This window comes from Colius striatus, chromosome Z (genome assembly GCF_028858725.1).
Source record: "Colius striatus isolate bColStr4 chromosome Z, bColStr4.1.hap1, whole genome shotgun sequence".
Lineage (NCBI taxonomy): Eukaryota > Metazoa > Chordata > Aves > Coliiformes > Coliidae > Colius > Colius striatus.
Window position 1 is genome coordinate 25,513,018 of NC_084790.1, and position 15,169 is coordinate 25,528,186.

Here is a 15,169-nt window from a genome sequence, read left to right on the forward strand (position 1 = left end):
GCGCAATATTAATCTTACTTTAACCCATTATGCACTGCAAGCTCAAATGTCACATCTAGTCTTAGTTGTGTATTGAAAGAGGTCTGGCACAAATGATTACAAAGACTTACAGATGATCTTATTAAACTTCTATATAGTCATTTGTTAGTATGCGTGTTTGTAACCTTTATGATGCACAAAAATATATAACCCAAAAATATTTATCTAGAAGCAACAGAAGAAGTTTCATTGGACAGTCCAGAGAGGGATCCAATACTTTCACCAAAACCTACTCCTGCGGTCACTCCTGTAACACCTACTACATTAGTAGCTCCCAGGATGGAATCGAAAAGTGTGACAACCCCTGTGATTTTTGATAGATCCAGAGAAGAGGTATGCAGTAAACTTAAATTATAGAAGTCATTTGTTTATTTTTTTTCTTCTTATAAAATAGTGGTTCCAAAATGTAGACTCATGGGATTATCCTTTGCTAAGGGTAATTATGTAAAAGAAACTTGATTCTTTTCATCTTGCATATTAAGCTTAGTGTGAATTTGACTCATGAAATGGCACAAGAATTCATTACTTTGGTGATTAGATTGGAGATGTGTAGTTAGAGGACCATTCCTTCAGATCAGATATTGTAAAAGTGCATGTAGGTTCAAGCTGTGAACTGGATACAGGTGAAATGTTAATGATGTAGCGTAACTTTTCCTAGCATGTTACAGATTTCATCTTGAATTTCTGAAGTTGTTGTTAATGGGGAAATGGAGGAGATAGTTTTCACTGTTATCCTGCATGCTAGCAAAGGGTTTAGGCTAATGGTAGTTTTAACGTTGCTGTTTACATGTGTTGTTCCATTCAAAGCCTGGACGTTACCAAATACCATTCATTCTGGAGTGTTGTCTTACTAGACAGTACCTATGCTAAATGAGTTTGCAAACAAGACTTACTGTGACTTGAATATCTGACTGCTTCCCCAGATACCACAAGAAGTCATTTTATTCTAATTTTTTCCCACCTTCATCCTTCATGCACTATCCCACCTGCCATGGTGTTTCCTAAAATCTTTGTTTTTAACAAATTTATATATATTACATGAAAGATTACAAAATTCTGCATGATTGGTGCTCTGGCAAGTATCAGAAAATTCTCTGTAACTTTTCCATTCCCAAGATTTTCTACCGCAGATATTGTAAGTAAAAAAGACTGTTAAGTCCTTTGACTAGAGACATACGGAAGCATTGCAAATGAGAGTAGTTTTTGAACCGTAGTATCTGCTGACATTGTAAGTCACACAGTGATCATACTAAAATTTTGAGGCCAACAAGTCCTGAGAAAGGCTGCCATACTAAAATCATAGAAACATTTAAGTTGTAAAAGAGCTTTAAGATCATTGGATCCAACCATAAACCTTAATACCTCCTAGTCCACCACATGAGCTGTGTTGCAGTCATAGTCAATGTTAGCAATTATGTATGTTGGATGGTGAGTCTTGAAAGGCTCTTTATGCAAACAGCAGGATTTTTGTCCTCCTTCCTTTGTACATAATATCAATGCACATTAGCTTCTGAAATACGGCATCTTTTTCCTAGATTGAAGAGGAAGCAAACGGAGATCTGTTTGATATAGAAATCAATGTATCAGACCCAGAGAAAGTTGGTAAGTTCCTTGAGCCCTAGTAAATCCAGTGGTAGACTGTCTTACCCCTTGAAGACTATTCTGAGATTTTTAGCATGGTTTCTTATTCAGTTATGTTTTGACAGTTTTTAGTAAATAAATAGCTTTCCATTTAATTAATATTTTGGAACAAAAAGTGTGTGGAGGAATTAAAATCACTTGCCTTAGGATAAATATCTTAATTTTCTTACAGGAGATGGCATGAATGCTTATATGGCATACAGAGTAACAACAAAGGTAACTAGTGCAACAAATACTTGCATATGACTTTGTATCATAGTTGAATGGATGGATCAGTAATTCTTCTTTTTATTTTTTTTAAGACATCACTTGCTATGTTCCACAAAAATGAATTCTCTGTTAAAAGAAGATTCAGTGATTTTCTTGGCTTGCACAGCAAATTAGCAACAAAGTACATGCATATTGGTTACATTGTGCCTCCAGCTCCAGAAAAAAGTATTGTAGGTAAGTGTATATCCTGTAGGGTTGAACTTAAGCGTGTCATTTAAGTACTGTGATATAAATTAAGTATTTTAATACCTGTTGGACCTGCAAAATAAATACTCTTCTGCACAAATACTACTTGCTGCTTATCAGGTGCCTCAAAGTATTAAATATTCCTGATGTTTTGTCTTTTTAAAAAGTTCAGGTTAATTTTGAAAGACTCTCTTTCTAGCTCAGGCCAACATTGCTAATAAGAAGGGCATTTGTCTTAAAACATGGTTTTCTGTTTCTTATCTTCATTCTTTCTTCACTGTTGTGCTTCAAGAGCTGATTAGTCTATCAAAACAAAGATGTTAAATGAAAGTTTTATTTTTAACTTATGCGGTTATCAGTTGCCTGCAACATACAGAGCTTCATATATACTCCACCTCTCTAACATTTTAGTCTGTTTCTTTAGGTCATGGTGAATGCTAAAACCTCCAATTAATTCTGAAAAGTTCTAATTCAGAAAACACTTCTGAGTGATTTTAGTCTTCATGAATGCATTGAAGGATCAGATTTGTTCTCCATGAACTAAGAAGCATGCCTGACACACTGAAGCAACTTCAGTTTAAAGAGCTCTAAGTAGTAGAAGTTCTTTAAAAATAACTAAATATTGAAAATCTGTTAAACCTGTTGAATTATTTTCTGTACAAAAAAGTGATTTGAATCTAGAATGCTGCATGATAATGTAGGGAATTGCAGGACTTCTTTGAAGTATTTTAGTTTGTAGAGCTAATCAGAGCAGCAGCTTTTCCTGTACGTAGGAAGAGGCAGACTGGATAGAGTTGAGCAGCAGAATGCTTGGCAAAATCACATTTTTAGTTCTGTGGAAAGCATTGCATTTTTCAAACATTGAAAGTTTTATCTGAATTTTTGGTAGTTCTTGAAAGTGATGTGTGATTCGTAATAACTGATTTTTGATGTTATAAACATAAGTTTATTTACGAATGCTAACAAGACATACAAAGATGGAATGAGACTTCTAGTCAAGTCCTTTGCATGGTAAAATTTTTAAGGCCTTTATGACAGTGTGCAGTTACATGGAAATGTAGGACTTGCGTTGTATTAAAATTCATTATTAAGGTAAAACTTGGATGGGTTTTGAGATACCACTTGTACAAAACCACCATAAATATTGATAAACCTGGAAGTGTGTAAAATTATGGGAAATACTGCAGTGTAAGCAAACACTGGCTATCATTTCATTTCCTTGTATAAAATGCTTGTTAAGCTACAGGTAAGTGGATAGAGCATGAAATTCCCACTTCAAACTTCAGTGCACTGGTAGTATCTCATTGTGTCTGAAAATACATAGCCTGTACATTTCTAATTCTGGACAAAATAAGGGATTCTAGACATGAGGCATCTTAAAGCAGAGAGCTGACAAAACAGCAGAAAGATTACATATTGTGCTTACGTCACACACGTTTATTTTTAAAATCTTAATATGAAATATTGTACACTCAGTGTTATGCAGTGTGTATTATAGAAGTGTTCTTAGTCTGCTCAGTCTGTTAGACTGCTAATGATGCCTGGCGTTTTAATTTATTTTGGTGACAGGTGAAGGAGGTTGGCATTTCAGACCTTAGCCAGAAGGTCAGTTACTGACTGTGGAACAACAGGATTAAACAAAGTAATTGGTGAACAGCAGTTGGACATTCATCCAAAGTGCCTCACTACTTATATATGTATATTGGAAAATAGCATTTTCTGATGTTAAGAAAATACAAAGTCATTTCATGTGAAGCGTTGAGCTACATAAACTGTCTTTACACTTGTATTTAAGTGGTCTTGTATTAGCAGAGAAAGAAACCTGACAGCATATCTAGAAATAAAATAAACGTTAATATCACAGGTTAGGCATTCCTCATACTGGTAATTTGATTACATAGTCATTTTTTTCCCCATGGACTTGTCTTACTCTGAAATGTGAAGGGTTTTCTGTATTAAACCACAGCATTTCATGCTTTCTGCAGTGAAATATTGTTGACTAGTAGTACTCTAATAGAAAAAGATGAGGCATGTGAATTACCTCACCTTTGTTGGCATACTTTTAATCCTTGTATTTAAAGAAATATTCGATTTTTCAGGTAACTTTGTGCATTTACAGTTACCTTACACTGTAGTATATACCATTTGAAAAAAAAAAATTCAATCAGATTTATTTTCATTATGTTACAGAGAAGGGAAAAACTAAAGCGTCACTAAGAGGTTAAGGGTCTTTCTTTGTTCCTCTAATGGTGCTGTTTGTCCCCTGCATTGGTTGCTATGTGAAACTTTTAGTACCAGAAGGGAGATTGAGTGAGGAACAACTTTGGGAACTGTTGATCTAGAAGGACCTAGAAGTGTAGTAGTTTTCATTGTAATTTGACACATCAGTTACGATAACAATTTATTTATAATAAAGTCATTATGATTCCATTTTCTTCAAAGGCATGACCAAGGTTAAAGTAGGCAAGGAGGATTCTTCATCTACTGAATTTGTAGAGAAAAGAAGAGCAGCTCTAGAAAGGTAATGTATGTATCTGACTAAAATTTTTTTAGCTTCAGAATGAGTTGTAATATACTATGTGGGCTCTGTAATTGGACTCTGGGTCACATGTGTTTAGGTGGATTCTGGAGGCTGTATGTAGCTGCCAAATTTTTGTGTAGAAATGGAATAATTCAAATTTATAATGAGAAGTGTAGCCTTACTTATAGAGAGGAATATAGCTAACTCATTTCAAACTGGTTGGTGCTTAAAATTAAGATTTCAAGATTTGGAAAGTAAAACTTAGTTTATCAGCTTATGTTGGCATTTTAGTGTTAAGGAATTAATGCAATTCAGCAGTATATGTTTCACAGAAAATCAGAAGATGGGTGAAAGAGACTTTTAGTCACTGTGAAGTAAAATGGTCTTCTGATGACTTGCAGTACATTGATGTGACTAGCTGAATTTTGCCGTAAGAGGTATTGGATCTGTCTCCCAGCACTGGTGTACAACTTAAACTGTTCAAGTATCTTTGCTGTGGAAGGGTACTGTCATTGATATACTGCATCACTTCCCCCTGATGACATGGCTAGTAATGTCTTTAGAAATCAACTAGTCTACTTGTGTAAGTTCTACTGCCCTAATTATTGTATGGTTTTATAATATGCCCATTGCTATGATGCGGCTGGATCATTTGAGAACAATACACCATATAACTTTTTCAGTTAAACTAGAAAATTAGAAAAAGTCAAACGTGGTAGATTGTACGTTGAAAGAATTATTTAACAGTTGATGTATTAAGCTCTAAAACTTCTGGAGCTCTAAAGCCAATCTCAACAAAAAAATTTCTTAAGAATCCCATTGCTAATATATTTCCATTTCCTAATAACATCTGATATTATGCTGAACCTCACAACACTGATAAGTTGTTCAGTTCTGGTCACCTGTTACTGAAAATTGGCATGTGGCTTAACATCCACCACTTAAAATTGCAGCCAGAAGCTACTGAAGTTTTACTGTCTCTTGGAGCGGAACTCTGAAATATGCTCTAGTTATATAAGTCTGTTGCTAAATGAGTGGTATGGTGAGATATGAAGACTTGGAATAACAGCTAGGATTAGAATAACTGGGTTTAGACAACTGAACAGATATTTCTACACAACTTTAAGTCTGTGTTTGTAGTAAGGGATGACTTATCCCTCTTGGTTGGTTGCTTACTTGTAACAACCAAAGTAGATGAGAAAAAGGTTCATTCACAAGCTTGTGTGCATGCTTTGAGTGCTGCTTTTTCATTTATTTCTTAAAACAGTAAAACTAGTGTAGCATTTCTAGTGTATGTAGAGCCCTCCTGCTGTACAGGGGAATAGACTCCTTAGGGCTTTTGACAATATTTGGAAGGCTTCACAATATATTCCATTTATTATTCTCAGAAAGACTATGACTATTTTACGTGGCAAGGAGCATCTTTTTCATCACGCCAACTTTAGCTTTTTCTTTCAGAAAGGAAAGTCTTTTCCTTTCAGCATCAAAAATTTACCTACCTACCAAGGTGTTCAAATTAAATTTAGAGACAATAGTTCTCTTGCACTTGCCTAGATCTGAGGAAAACACATTCATGTTCCCCAGCAAGTCAGAACAAAGAAATCTGCTTCAATTTGCTCTCTTTTGAACCAAGATCTATGGGAAACGTGGTCAGGAAAGCAATATTAGTCTCCAAGATTTCCTTAAATTCTAAAATAAGACACATGGAATGATCTGTAACAAAAAGACTGTCCATTACACTGTACAAGAATGTTTAAATGAGCTTGGCTTGGGTTTTTTTCAGGTGTAAATTGGCTGATACTAGAGGAGGAGGACTTCACTCAGGTCATGAAAATAGGGAGTATATTATTTTTAGTGTGTAACGTACAGTTATATCAAGTCCCACCCTAGGGAGTTTGTGATATAAACCACTGTGTCAGAAACCACTGCCTGCACCTTTGGCGTGGGATGTTGTTATATTATGTGGTATGGGACTGCATTACTTTGTTAGAAGTTCCAGGTGGTGTGGCGTAAGGCTGCAGTGAATGTTTCAACAGCTTAGTGGTCATAACTTGTAATTCTGTGTAGGACTTGGCGTAAGTGCTTGTTAGAGGGAGGTGACAAAATGCGAAAATATGGTTTGAAGGGTCAGCAGAGAGGCAATGGATTGAAGAGGCATGGAGACTAAGCTATCATTTGACTCTTCAGAAGTGAGTTTTTTAAGAGTGTTCAAGCCATGTTACATAATAAAGGAGGTTGTGTGCTGCACTGTATCCATTCTTTAGAAGGAGGACACTTTTCAACACTGTCAGGCATTAAATCCGTTTTGTTACCTAATATTTAAATTTTTTAAATCATAGGTATCTACAACGAACAGTAAAACACCCAGCCTTGTTACAGGATCCCGATTTAAGACAGTTCTTGGAAAGTTCCGAGGTATTTAAGTTTTTTTAAGTTCTCCTGTTGGCTTTTACTTGTAGTAACTTGCAAAGTAATGTATTCTCTTTGTATTGAGGCGTTCTCCTGTTGGCTTTTACTTGTAGTAACTTGCAAAGTAATGTATTCTCTTTGTATTGAGGCCTGGTCTTCCAAATTCATATGAAATCAAATTGGATTTTACCCTTCATGGGACAGAATGGCAGAGGCTACTTAGGCAGAGGTGCACCATTACCTTTGTTAAAACTTGGAGTGGTAGGGACCAAAAGCTTATTTGCTGTTCAGTGACTTCTCAACCAAGTTGTTCTGTCCAGTTCTGAGTGAAGCTCTTCAAACGTAGTGAAAATCCATAGTTTTTGTTACTAACTGTTAAGAAAGATCAAGAATTAGACTGTCTTAGAAGTAGCTGTCTTACCTCTAGGAGTCCAGCTTGAGGTATATTGGTAGGATAATGTGAAAACACTAGCAATGCTGCTGGCCAGACTAGGTATTTTGTTACTAAAGGACTTCAGTCATTTGTGCTATCAATCTGGCACCTTTCACAACATTAAATATATTGTTAAAGATACATAATTTCTCTACATAAATGTGCACAGTAGATTCTCTGTAATACAGAACTGTCTTTTGGCCAACGTCCATATCTTAGTTATAACAATAAGCCGCAAAGACCTCACTACTGACAAATGCATCATTGATATGATAACTTACAGTGGATTTGTCAATGCTGCTGTCAGGCAAAACATCATATCATGGGTAAATGGCCTGACATAGGGGCCACCCAGTATGGCATATTTAGACTAGCCTGAATAATGATCTCAATTAAATTTAAAGTTTGTTTACTTACCCTTGGGGATTTCTAAGTACCTAAGCAAATATACACTTGTCGTGATACATATGAAGTACATTTTGAAATTTGACCCGTATTGAAACACAAAAACCTTTATAAATCAACACATGGTACAAATTGTGCGTGACAATTAAATGTTCTATAGTATTTCTTTTATCTAATTTGTTTTAAATCTAAGCTTTTCTCTTTGTGCAGTGGCAGTTTGTAGTGTATAGGTGGCTAGTTAGGACCTTTGTCTAGTTCATAACAACTTTGGACAAGTGGGTGGTTTTTTCCATTTAAATGTAAAGATGTAGAACAAAAGTAAATAGTCTATATTTTTAAGTTTTCCTCTTGAGAATGTAAAAGTAGTAAATCAGAAATTAGGTTCCACTATATTGAAACACATAGAAGTAAAGAAAACACTATATCCTTTTCTTTCCCCCTTGTGCCCAGTTAAACCTCCGTCCTTTTAACTAGTCTGTTCGCCCTTATTTGTCATTCAATTCCAGCTGCCAAGAGCAGTTAACACTCAGGCTCTGAGCGGAGCAGGAATATTGAGGATGGTGAACAAGGCTGCCGACGCTGTCAACAAAATGACAATCAAGATGAATGAATCGGATGCAGTAAGAGCTGATTTTTCGGCTTGAATAATGAGATGAATTAATGAGCCTCAACAATTGCATTTTAAAGCTGTAGAAGTAGAAAATGGGTTATTAATTTGCTTATTGTCTTGAATCCTTAGCTGGTTCAGTTGACCACCCTGGCAGTACCTGGATAATTTGTTTATTTAAAACCAGAAATGTTGTTGGTAATCTAATTTGTAATGCTTGACTCTTTCATCTTTTGTCAGTGGTTTGAAGAAAAGCAACAGCAATTTGAGAATCTGGATCAGCAGCTTAGGAAACTTCATGCCAGTGTTGAAGCATTAGTCTGCCACAGAAAAGGTAACTTTACTTTTATGTGGCTGCATGAACTAAAGTTCTTAGCAGTTTAGGAAATGGCAATGAAACAAGACCTTAGTTTATCAGACCTCTTTAACTGATGAATAGAGTTACACAATATATTTTAAACTAAAAACCTTCTAATTGTACCTTTTAAGCTGCACTAACATTTTTGTATACCTGTGTACTTCTTTATTGTATTAAGATACGGGGTCACCTTTCAGCTCTACAGTTGCAAGAGTAGGTGAAAATATTGTTAAATTGCTTTCTCATAACTGTCAAGAATTACTCTCTGTGGTAAAAAACCCTTAAACTGTGTGGAACAACTATGCTATAGACTAGTTAAAATTGCTCTGTAGGTGGCTTGGCTTTTGTTTTGTTGGCTTGCATTTTTTCTGAAATAAACATTTTCATAATACTGAAGTGACAGTTTTTTCCATGTCTTTGGCTAGACAGGTTAGGCATGGCACTAACAGGCTCAGCAAAACATTTACTGATGGACAGGCTTTCTTGTGCAGTTTTTCTTCTAAATGTGGTTTCATTATGATCTCCATGTGTCTTAAGCTTTATTTCAGTTAGTGAAGTTAGAATTGAAGTAAGGCAGAAGTCTCTGCTCCACTGACCTATGCTGCTGAGTAATAAATTAACTTCTCCTGTATTTCAGAGCTTTCAGCCAACACGGCTGCCTTTGCTAAAAGTGCTGCCATGTTAGGTAACTCCGAGGACCACACTGCTCTCTCTAGAGCTTTGTCGCAGCTTGCAGAGGTTGAGGAGAAGATAGATCAATTGCATCAGGAACAAGCTTTTGCTGATTTCTATGTGTTCTCAGAACTTCTTGGTGACTACATTCGTCTCATTGCTGCAGTGAAAGTGAGTACTACTAGAAAAAATACTGATTTTTGTGTTTAAAGTCACATTCCTCAACTTTTAGACTTAGGGTAGGTGAACTTATGCACTTACATGCATTGTAACACAGTTAAGACTAAGTTTTTGCCTGAAATTCTAGCTGAGTAAAATGAATGCATCCATGATCAGTTATTTCAATGATAAAAAATAGGAACGGATTAATAATATTAAGGGAAAATGTAAATGGGGAACATCATCTACTTTAATTGGTACCAATTGTGCACAGTACTTGGGGATACCACACGCAACTGTGTCTAAGCATACTGTACTTGTTTTTTTCAGGTTAATTATTTTTGAGGTGTGCTTAGAAATCTTTATGATTTGGCCAGGTTTGGTAAATAGCAAATAGTTCCTGTAGACAAAAAAAAATACTATTTGTGGATCTGCATCTCAACGATGAAAATAATGTTGGTGTAAGTTCTGCCACACAGCATAGTGAGGTTTTGACATGGGAAGGGATATCTACAAATTTGCTTGAGAAATATCTTTGAATTTGCTAGGTTGTTGGGAGTCTGTGTGTATGTGAACACATATTTTTATTTTTATATATACACACACACACACACACACACACACATATATATATATAAATATATAAAATATTTTTAAGTATATACGCTTTAATTGTGGTAACTTAGTCCATTGCTAACAAAAATGTATTACTGAATATGCTTGTAATTCCATATGCATGACAAGTTCACTAGATTCTACATTTAGGGAAATGTTTGCATAATGGAGCACTTTGTATTGGTAGTTTTGGTAGTGTTTTGCTGGAATAAGGAACGTAAAACGGTTTGGGGCACTAAGGTGTCTGCTCTGAAAAGTCTTCTCAAATACCATGTTACTTGTGGAAGATACTGAGCTCTGCAAGCATGCTGTCAAAGGAAAGCTATGGTAGACACAGTGAAGTTTCTTTGAGTATGTTTGTTTTGGTTTTATCTGGAATTACTTTTTCAATTTAGACAGCTCTAACAATTCTTGTTGTTTAATAAATCTCTCTTTACAGGGTGTGTTTGATCATCGAATGAAGTGCTGGCAGAAGTGGCAAGATGCTCAGGTCACTTTACAAAAAAAACGTGAGGCTGAAGCAAAGCTCCAACTTGCAAACAAACCTGATAAATTGCAGCAAGCTAAAGATGAGATAAAAGAGGTAATGTTATCAAACATTATTTCGGAGGTCACACTTTCTGCATTAACTCATTCATTCTGCATTAATGCACTACTTTATACCATTTTTATTTACAAATCACCTAGTCATTTGCTGTTTTCCATATTTACTGAAATTGTTAAAAGGAATTTATTTAAAATATTAAATGTGCACAATTGTTACTCATCATAAGATCTGTAAGGCAGTTTAATACTGTCTTTGCAGAGTCTGGGAGATGGGAGGAGGGGAATATGGACAAATTAAATAATGCTTTTAACTATTAACAGATTGCATGGGTAGGCAGAGGAGCATCTCTTTGCTTCTAAACCTAAAATCCAGCTAAGTTGACTAACGGAGAATTGTTCCCGTGTTTTGCTTAACTATGCACCATACCTACCCATATATATGCGTATGTATATATGGTGTAATTTCAGTAAAAGTAATTAACATGTTGAAGTGTCATAATTTATACACTTTTTCTATTATGCTTCACTAAGGAAATTGAAGAGGTAGGACAACTTAATTATTTAACATTAATGCATTCTAGTTCTATTTTCCTATTAAATAATGGGAGAACATCATTGCAGATTTCAAGCTCTCTTATGCAGTTACTTTGTTTGGCTTCCTCATTAGTCACTAACCACATGCTGCTTTATTCCTTCTGCCCTTCAATGTATTTTGCATATAATGCGAAGCTTTTCATTAACTTGGCTTTCTTTTTCTTAAAAAAAGGCCATTTTTACTGGGAAAACTTATTGTCACTCTTGTATGACCACATAGTTGCTGATTGTCTTTCTTGATGTCACCCATCCATCAACAGTTCAACTGAGCTAGAACTCCCTGTCAGAAGTACTTCCTGAGTATTGGAAGTAGCAAGAAATACTCAATGGTACTTTCTCAGTCCCAATATTAAAATAATTAATTATTATGTTCTTGAAGAATTTTATTTTTCCAACTTGATTGGATGATTATTGGATGATTAATAAACCCACAATTTGAATGTTGCTGTCATTGAAATACGTTCAGTATTGATGCATTCTTTAATAGTAATCCTTCTGTCAGAGAAAGTGCAAAGTGGAAGCCTACACAGTTTAAGTTTCATGCATGACTGTTGCCTTTTGCAGATAGAAGGCCAAAGAACAGTCCTAGAAATACCTTGGTGAATAAGTAGAAATTTCTCCTTGTCAGAAACTAAGATGGCAGACTATTATCCAATGATAATTCATATGGGACATGGCATTCAGGCATGATGAAACTGGGATGATGTATCCCTTAGACCTGTAGAGGCTTTCTCTCAAGTCTCAGGTACCTGTAGTTGCTGTGGTAGGCACGCACAGGCAGTCTTAATATATATACCTTTTCTTTGTGTGAGTTTTATATCATTTCAGTTCTCAGATAACTCTTCAGGCTGTTAATCTGTGAAGGATGTCCTATTCTGACTTATTGCATAGCTTCATAATACGTATCTGAAAAGGCAGTAAGGCCTTTTCCAGTAAGGCCTTTTCACTCTCAATAAATAGCACCAACAGATTGCTATATTGAACTATATTGCTTGCCTGCTGCCTTTTTCTGAGGAAGATAAGTGTTAACTGGATATATTGGCTTCCATGACTAATACCTTGAGATGAACAGATACAGTTGCATTTTCAATAGTTGTTAGCCTGCACCTATATGAATTGTGAAGCTGATAGCTTTTTTTAAAGTGTATCTACACAGCCAACTGAAGTTTAAGAATACCTTAGGTGTGTAAAAGCAGTTACAAGGTAACACAGATAAAGATGAGCTCTTATTGTGTAGTTGGATGTCTTTTCCCATAAACTAAGCAGAAATGTAGCCTAGTGTCATGTACTGTTACATAAATGCCATACTCTAAATACGGCAAAACCGCATGAGCAACATCACTTTTTGATTTTCCTTTTTTGCTCTTCTTACCTGCAGGATGACTTTTCTAGTCCTGCTTTCTATGAAAACAGTTCCCACTGAAGAGGAAAGCATGTGCTTTGACTTACTTAAGCAACATGCATTCTGACTGGAAAGCAAATAAACACCTCCTCAATAGCTTGTCATCTGCAACAGAAATATGATAATTGTATACATGACTATGGGCAGAGAAGAAGATTTAATAATCTCTTCTGGGGTTAGGAAAGTTCAGGGAACTAGCTTTTGAGACTCTTCCACATTTGATTGAACAGGTGGTCACAAAAGCTTGTGGGTTTAGATTTCTTTTGTAGTGGTGTTTCTAAATGGAATAACAGGTAAAGCTTTAGCAATCCTGTTTTCTTTCTAAATGTTCTTTTCCTTAATGGCAATACATTTCATCTATAGAGAGCATTACCCTACAGATACCATTGTTTTAACTTTTAACATTGTTTTAACTTATCTGATGACATCCTCTTTTACAGATTGTTACTTCAAAATTGTTATTTGTAAGACTTTGCCTTAAGTACAACAAAAAAATAAACAGGTTCTTTTCAGCTCTTGAATGACTATCACTAACAAACTAAAAAAACTAAAAGTTCAGACACTGATAGACTGAATGAACAACATGATGTCTAACCTCTTCATGTCTTTGCTTTGCCAGTGGGAGACAAAAGTTCAGCAAGGGGAAAAAGACTTTGAACAGATCTCCAAAACCATTCGCAAGGAAGTGGGAAGATTTGAGGCACGTATAATTTTGTCCAAGTAAATTACAGTTGTACTTCTAGATAATGTTGAAATTTCAAGTCAAATTGGTTAAGAGGTTAATATGCTATAATTTATCTATTAACAGAAGGAACGAGTCAAAGACTTTAAAACTGTTATTATCGAATACTTAGAGTCATTAGTGCAAACACAACAGCAGGTAAGATAAATTTTAAGTCTTGTACAAGTTACTATTTAATACGTTTCATAATAAGTTAGTTAAATTTTAAGTCTTGTACAAGTTACTATTTAATACGTTTCATAATAAGTTAGTTTAAAAAAGACATGCTTCAAGTATAGCACTTCCTAAAATATAACTAGAGTGTGTACTATATTGGAGAATAATGTAATTATTGCAGTTCCTCAGCTTTTGCTGTGCTGCCTTTCACAGCCCTAATTCCAGGAAGCAAGAGAGAAGCTCCCTTACGGATAAGGGGAAGTGGAGGGTATTGTCATCTTCTGAAATGGAAGTAATACTTTCCAGTTATTGGTTGGATAAATTGTAATGAATACGTGCTTAGAAGCATTGAAGAGACTTGAATACTTAAATGTTTCTTGACCTTTTTAATGAGTATAAAATGTTGCAAATATTGCAAAGCAGTACAAGGGTTTCAAATACCGCAGAAGGAGACCTTATCACCAAAAGAGTGTCTGGAGTCTTTCTTTTGTTCATTCAGGAATATAACCCCTGTGTTTAATTAAAACCAAACAAAAAAGCGGTACACTTAGAGGTAAGAATAGCAAACTGATCTTGCAAGCAAATTCTGTATAACTGTACTCTGTAGCATTGTGTTCACTGTGTGGTAACAGCTCTGCTGCTAAGAGCAGATTTATATATTTATTTATTGTATTTTTTCTTGCATTACATAATAATGTGAATGGGTCACACAAAGGAACTTTTCCACTGAGAGGGTTATTATGCATTGGAACAGGCTGCCCAGTGAGGTGGTGGAGTCACCATCCCTAGAGTTATTCAAAAGACACATAGATGAAGTACTGAGGGATACAGTTTAGTTTAGTGACTGGCCTAGCAGTGTGAGGTGACTGGTTGGACTCAATGATCTTAAAGATCTTCTCCAACCATAATGATTCTGTGATTCTATGAAAGCACCTGTGTTCTTACCTTGTCCAGTGGAGACAAGTTTACCACAAGAGAATGAAAGTACGTGTGTTTTCTGACATTTACTACTTAATAATGAGTGTTTTTTCCTTCTCTTCAAGCTAATAAAATACTGGGAGGCATTCCTGCCTGAAGCCAAAGCCATCGCCTAAAACAATATTCCAAATAGGAAGACAATGGGGATGTTTGTTCTGGATAAAACTAAATTCCACAGTGAAATCACTTTAAATCATCTAAATAAACCACTATATATTTTATGAATTAACATGTGGCTTTTTTTATATACTACCGCATTTTATTAATAAGCTGCATGTCCTGACCCTCTTTGAAGTGGACTGTGGCATGATGTTCTGCAGTACATTGCTGAATTGAACACTATTGTGTCTTAATACTTGCACTAAAACGTGCACTGCAAGGCCAGAAAGCTGATATTTTTGTTCTTTACAATACAATGTTCTGTAGTAGGTTTACC

General features: G+C 35.5%; 1 protein-coding gene across 3 annotated transcripts in view; it reads left to right on the top strand.

Moving 5' to 3' along the window:
- SNX2 (sorting nexin 2) overlaps window positions 1–14,962 on the top strand; it is a 32,652-nt gene extending 17,690 nt beyond the window's left edge. For 2 of the 3 annotated variants that reach the window (XM_062017815.1, XM_062017814.1), the window contains 13 exons: window positions 209–372; window positions 1,575–1,641; window positions 1,853–1,896; window positions 1,983–2,124; window positions 4,579–4,657; window positions 6,997–7,072; window positions 8,411–8,524; window positions 8,752–8,845; window positions 9,507–9,712; window positions 10,755–10,898; window positions 13,477–13,557; window positions 13,666–13,737; window positions 14,799–14,962. In XM_062017815.1, the coding sequence (XP_061873799.1) occupies window positions 209–372; window positions 1,575–1,641; window positions 1,853–1,896; window positions 1,983–2,124; window positions 4,579–4,657; window positions 6,997–7,072; window positions 8,411–8,524; window positions 8,752–8,845; window positions 9,507–9,712; window positions 10,755–10,898; window positions 13,477–13,557; window positions 13,666–13,737; window positions 14,799–14,849 (1,334 nt within the window). In that variant the 3' untranslated portion in view covers window positions 14,850–14,962. The remainder of the gene's footprint in view (window positions 1–208; window positions 373–1,574; window positions 1,642–1,852; window positions 1,897–1,982; window positions 2,125–4,578; window positions 4,658–6,996; window positions 7,073–8,410; window positions 8,525–8,751; window positions 8,846–9,506; window positions 9,713–10,754; window positions 10,899–13,476; window positions 13,558–13,665; window positions 13,738–14,798) is intronic. The other variant, XM_062017816.1, reaches the window with a different exon arrangement.
- The last annotated feature ends 207 nt before the right edge of the window (window positions 14,963–15,169 follow it).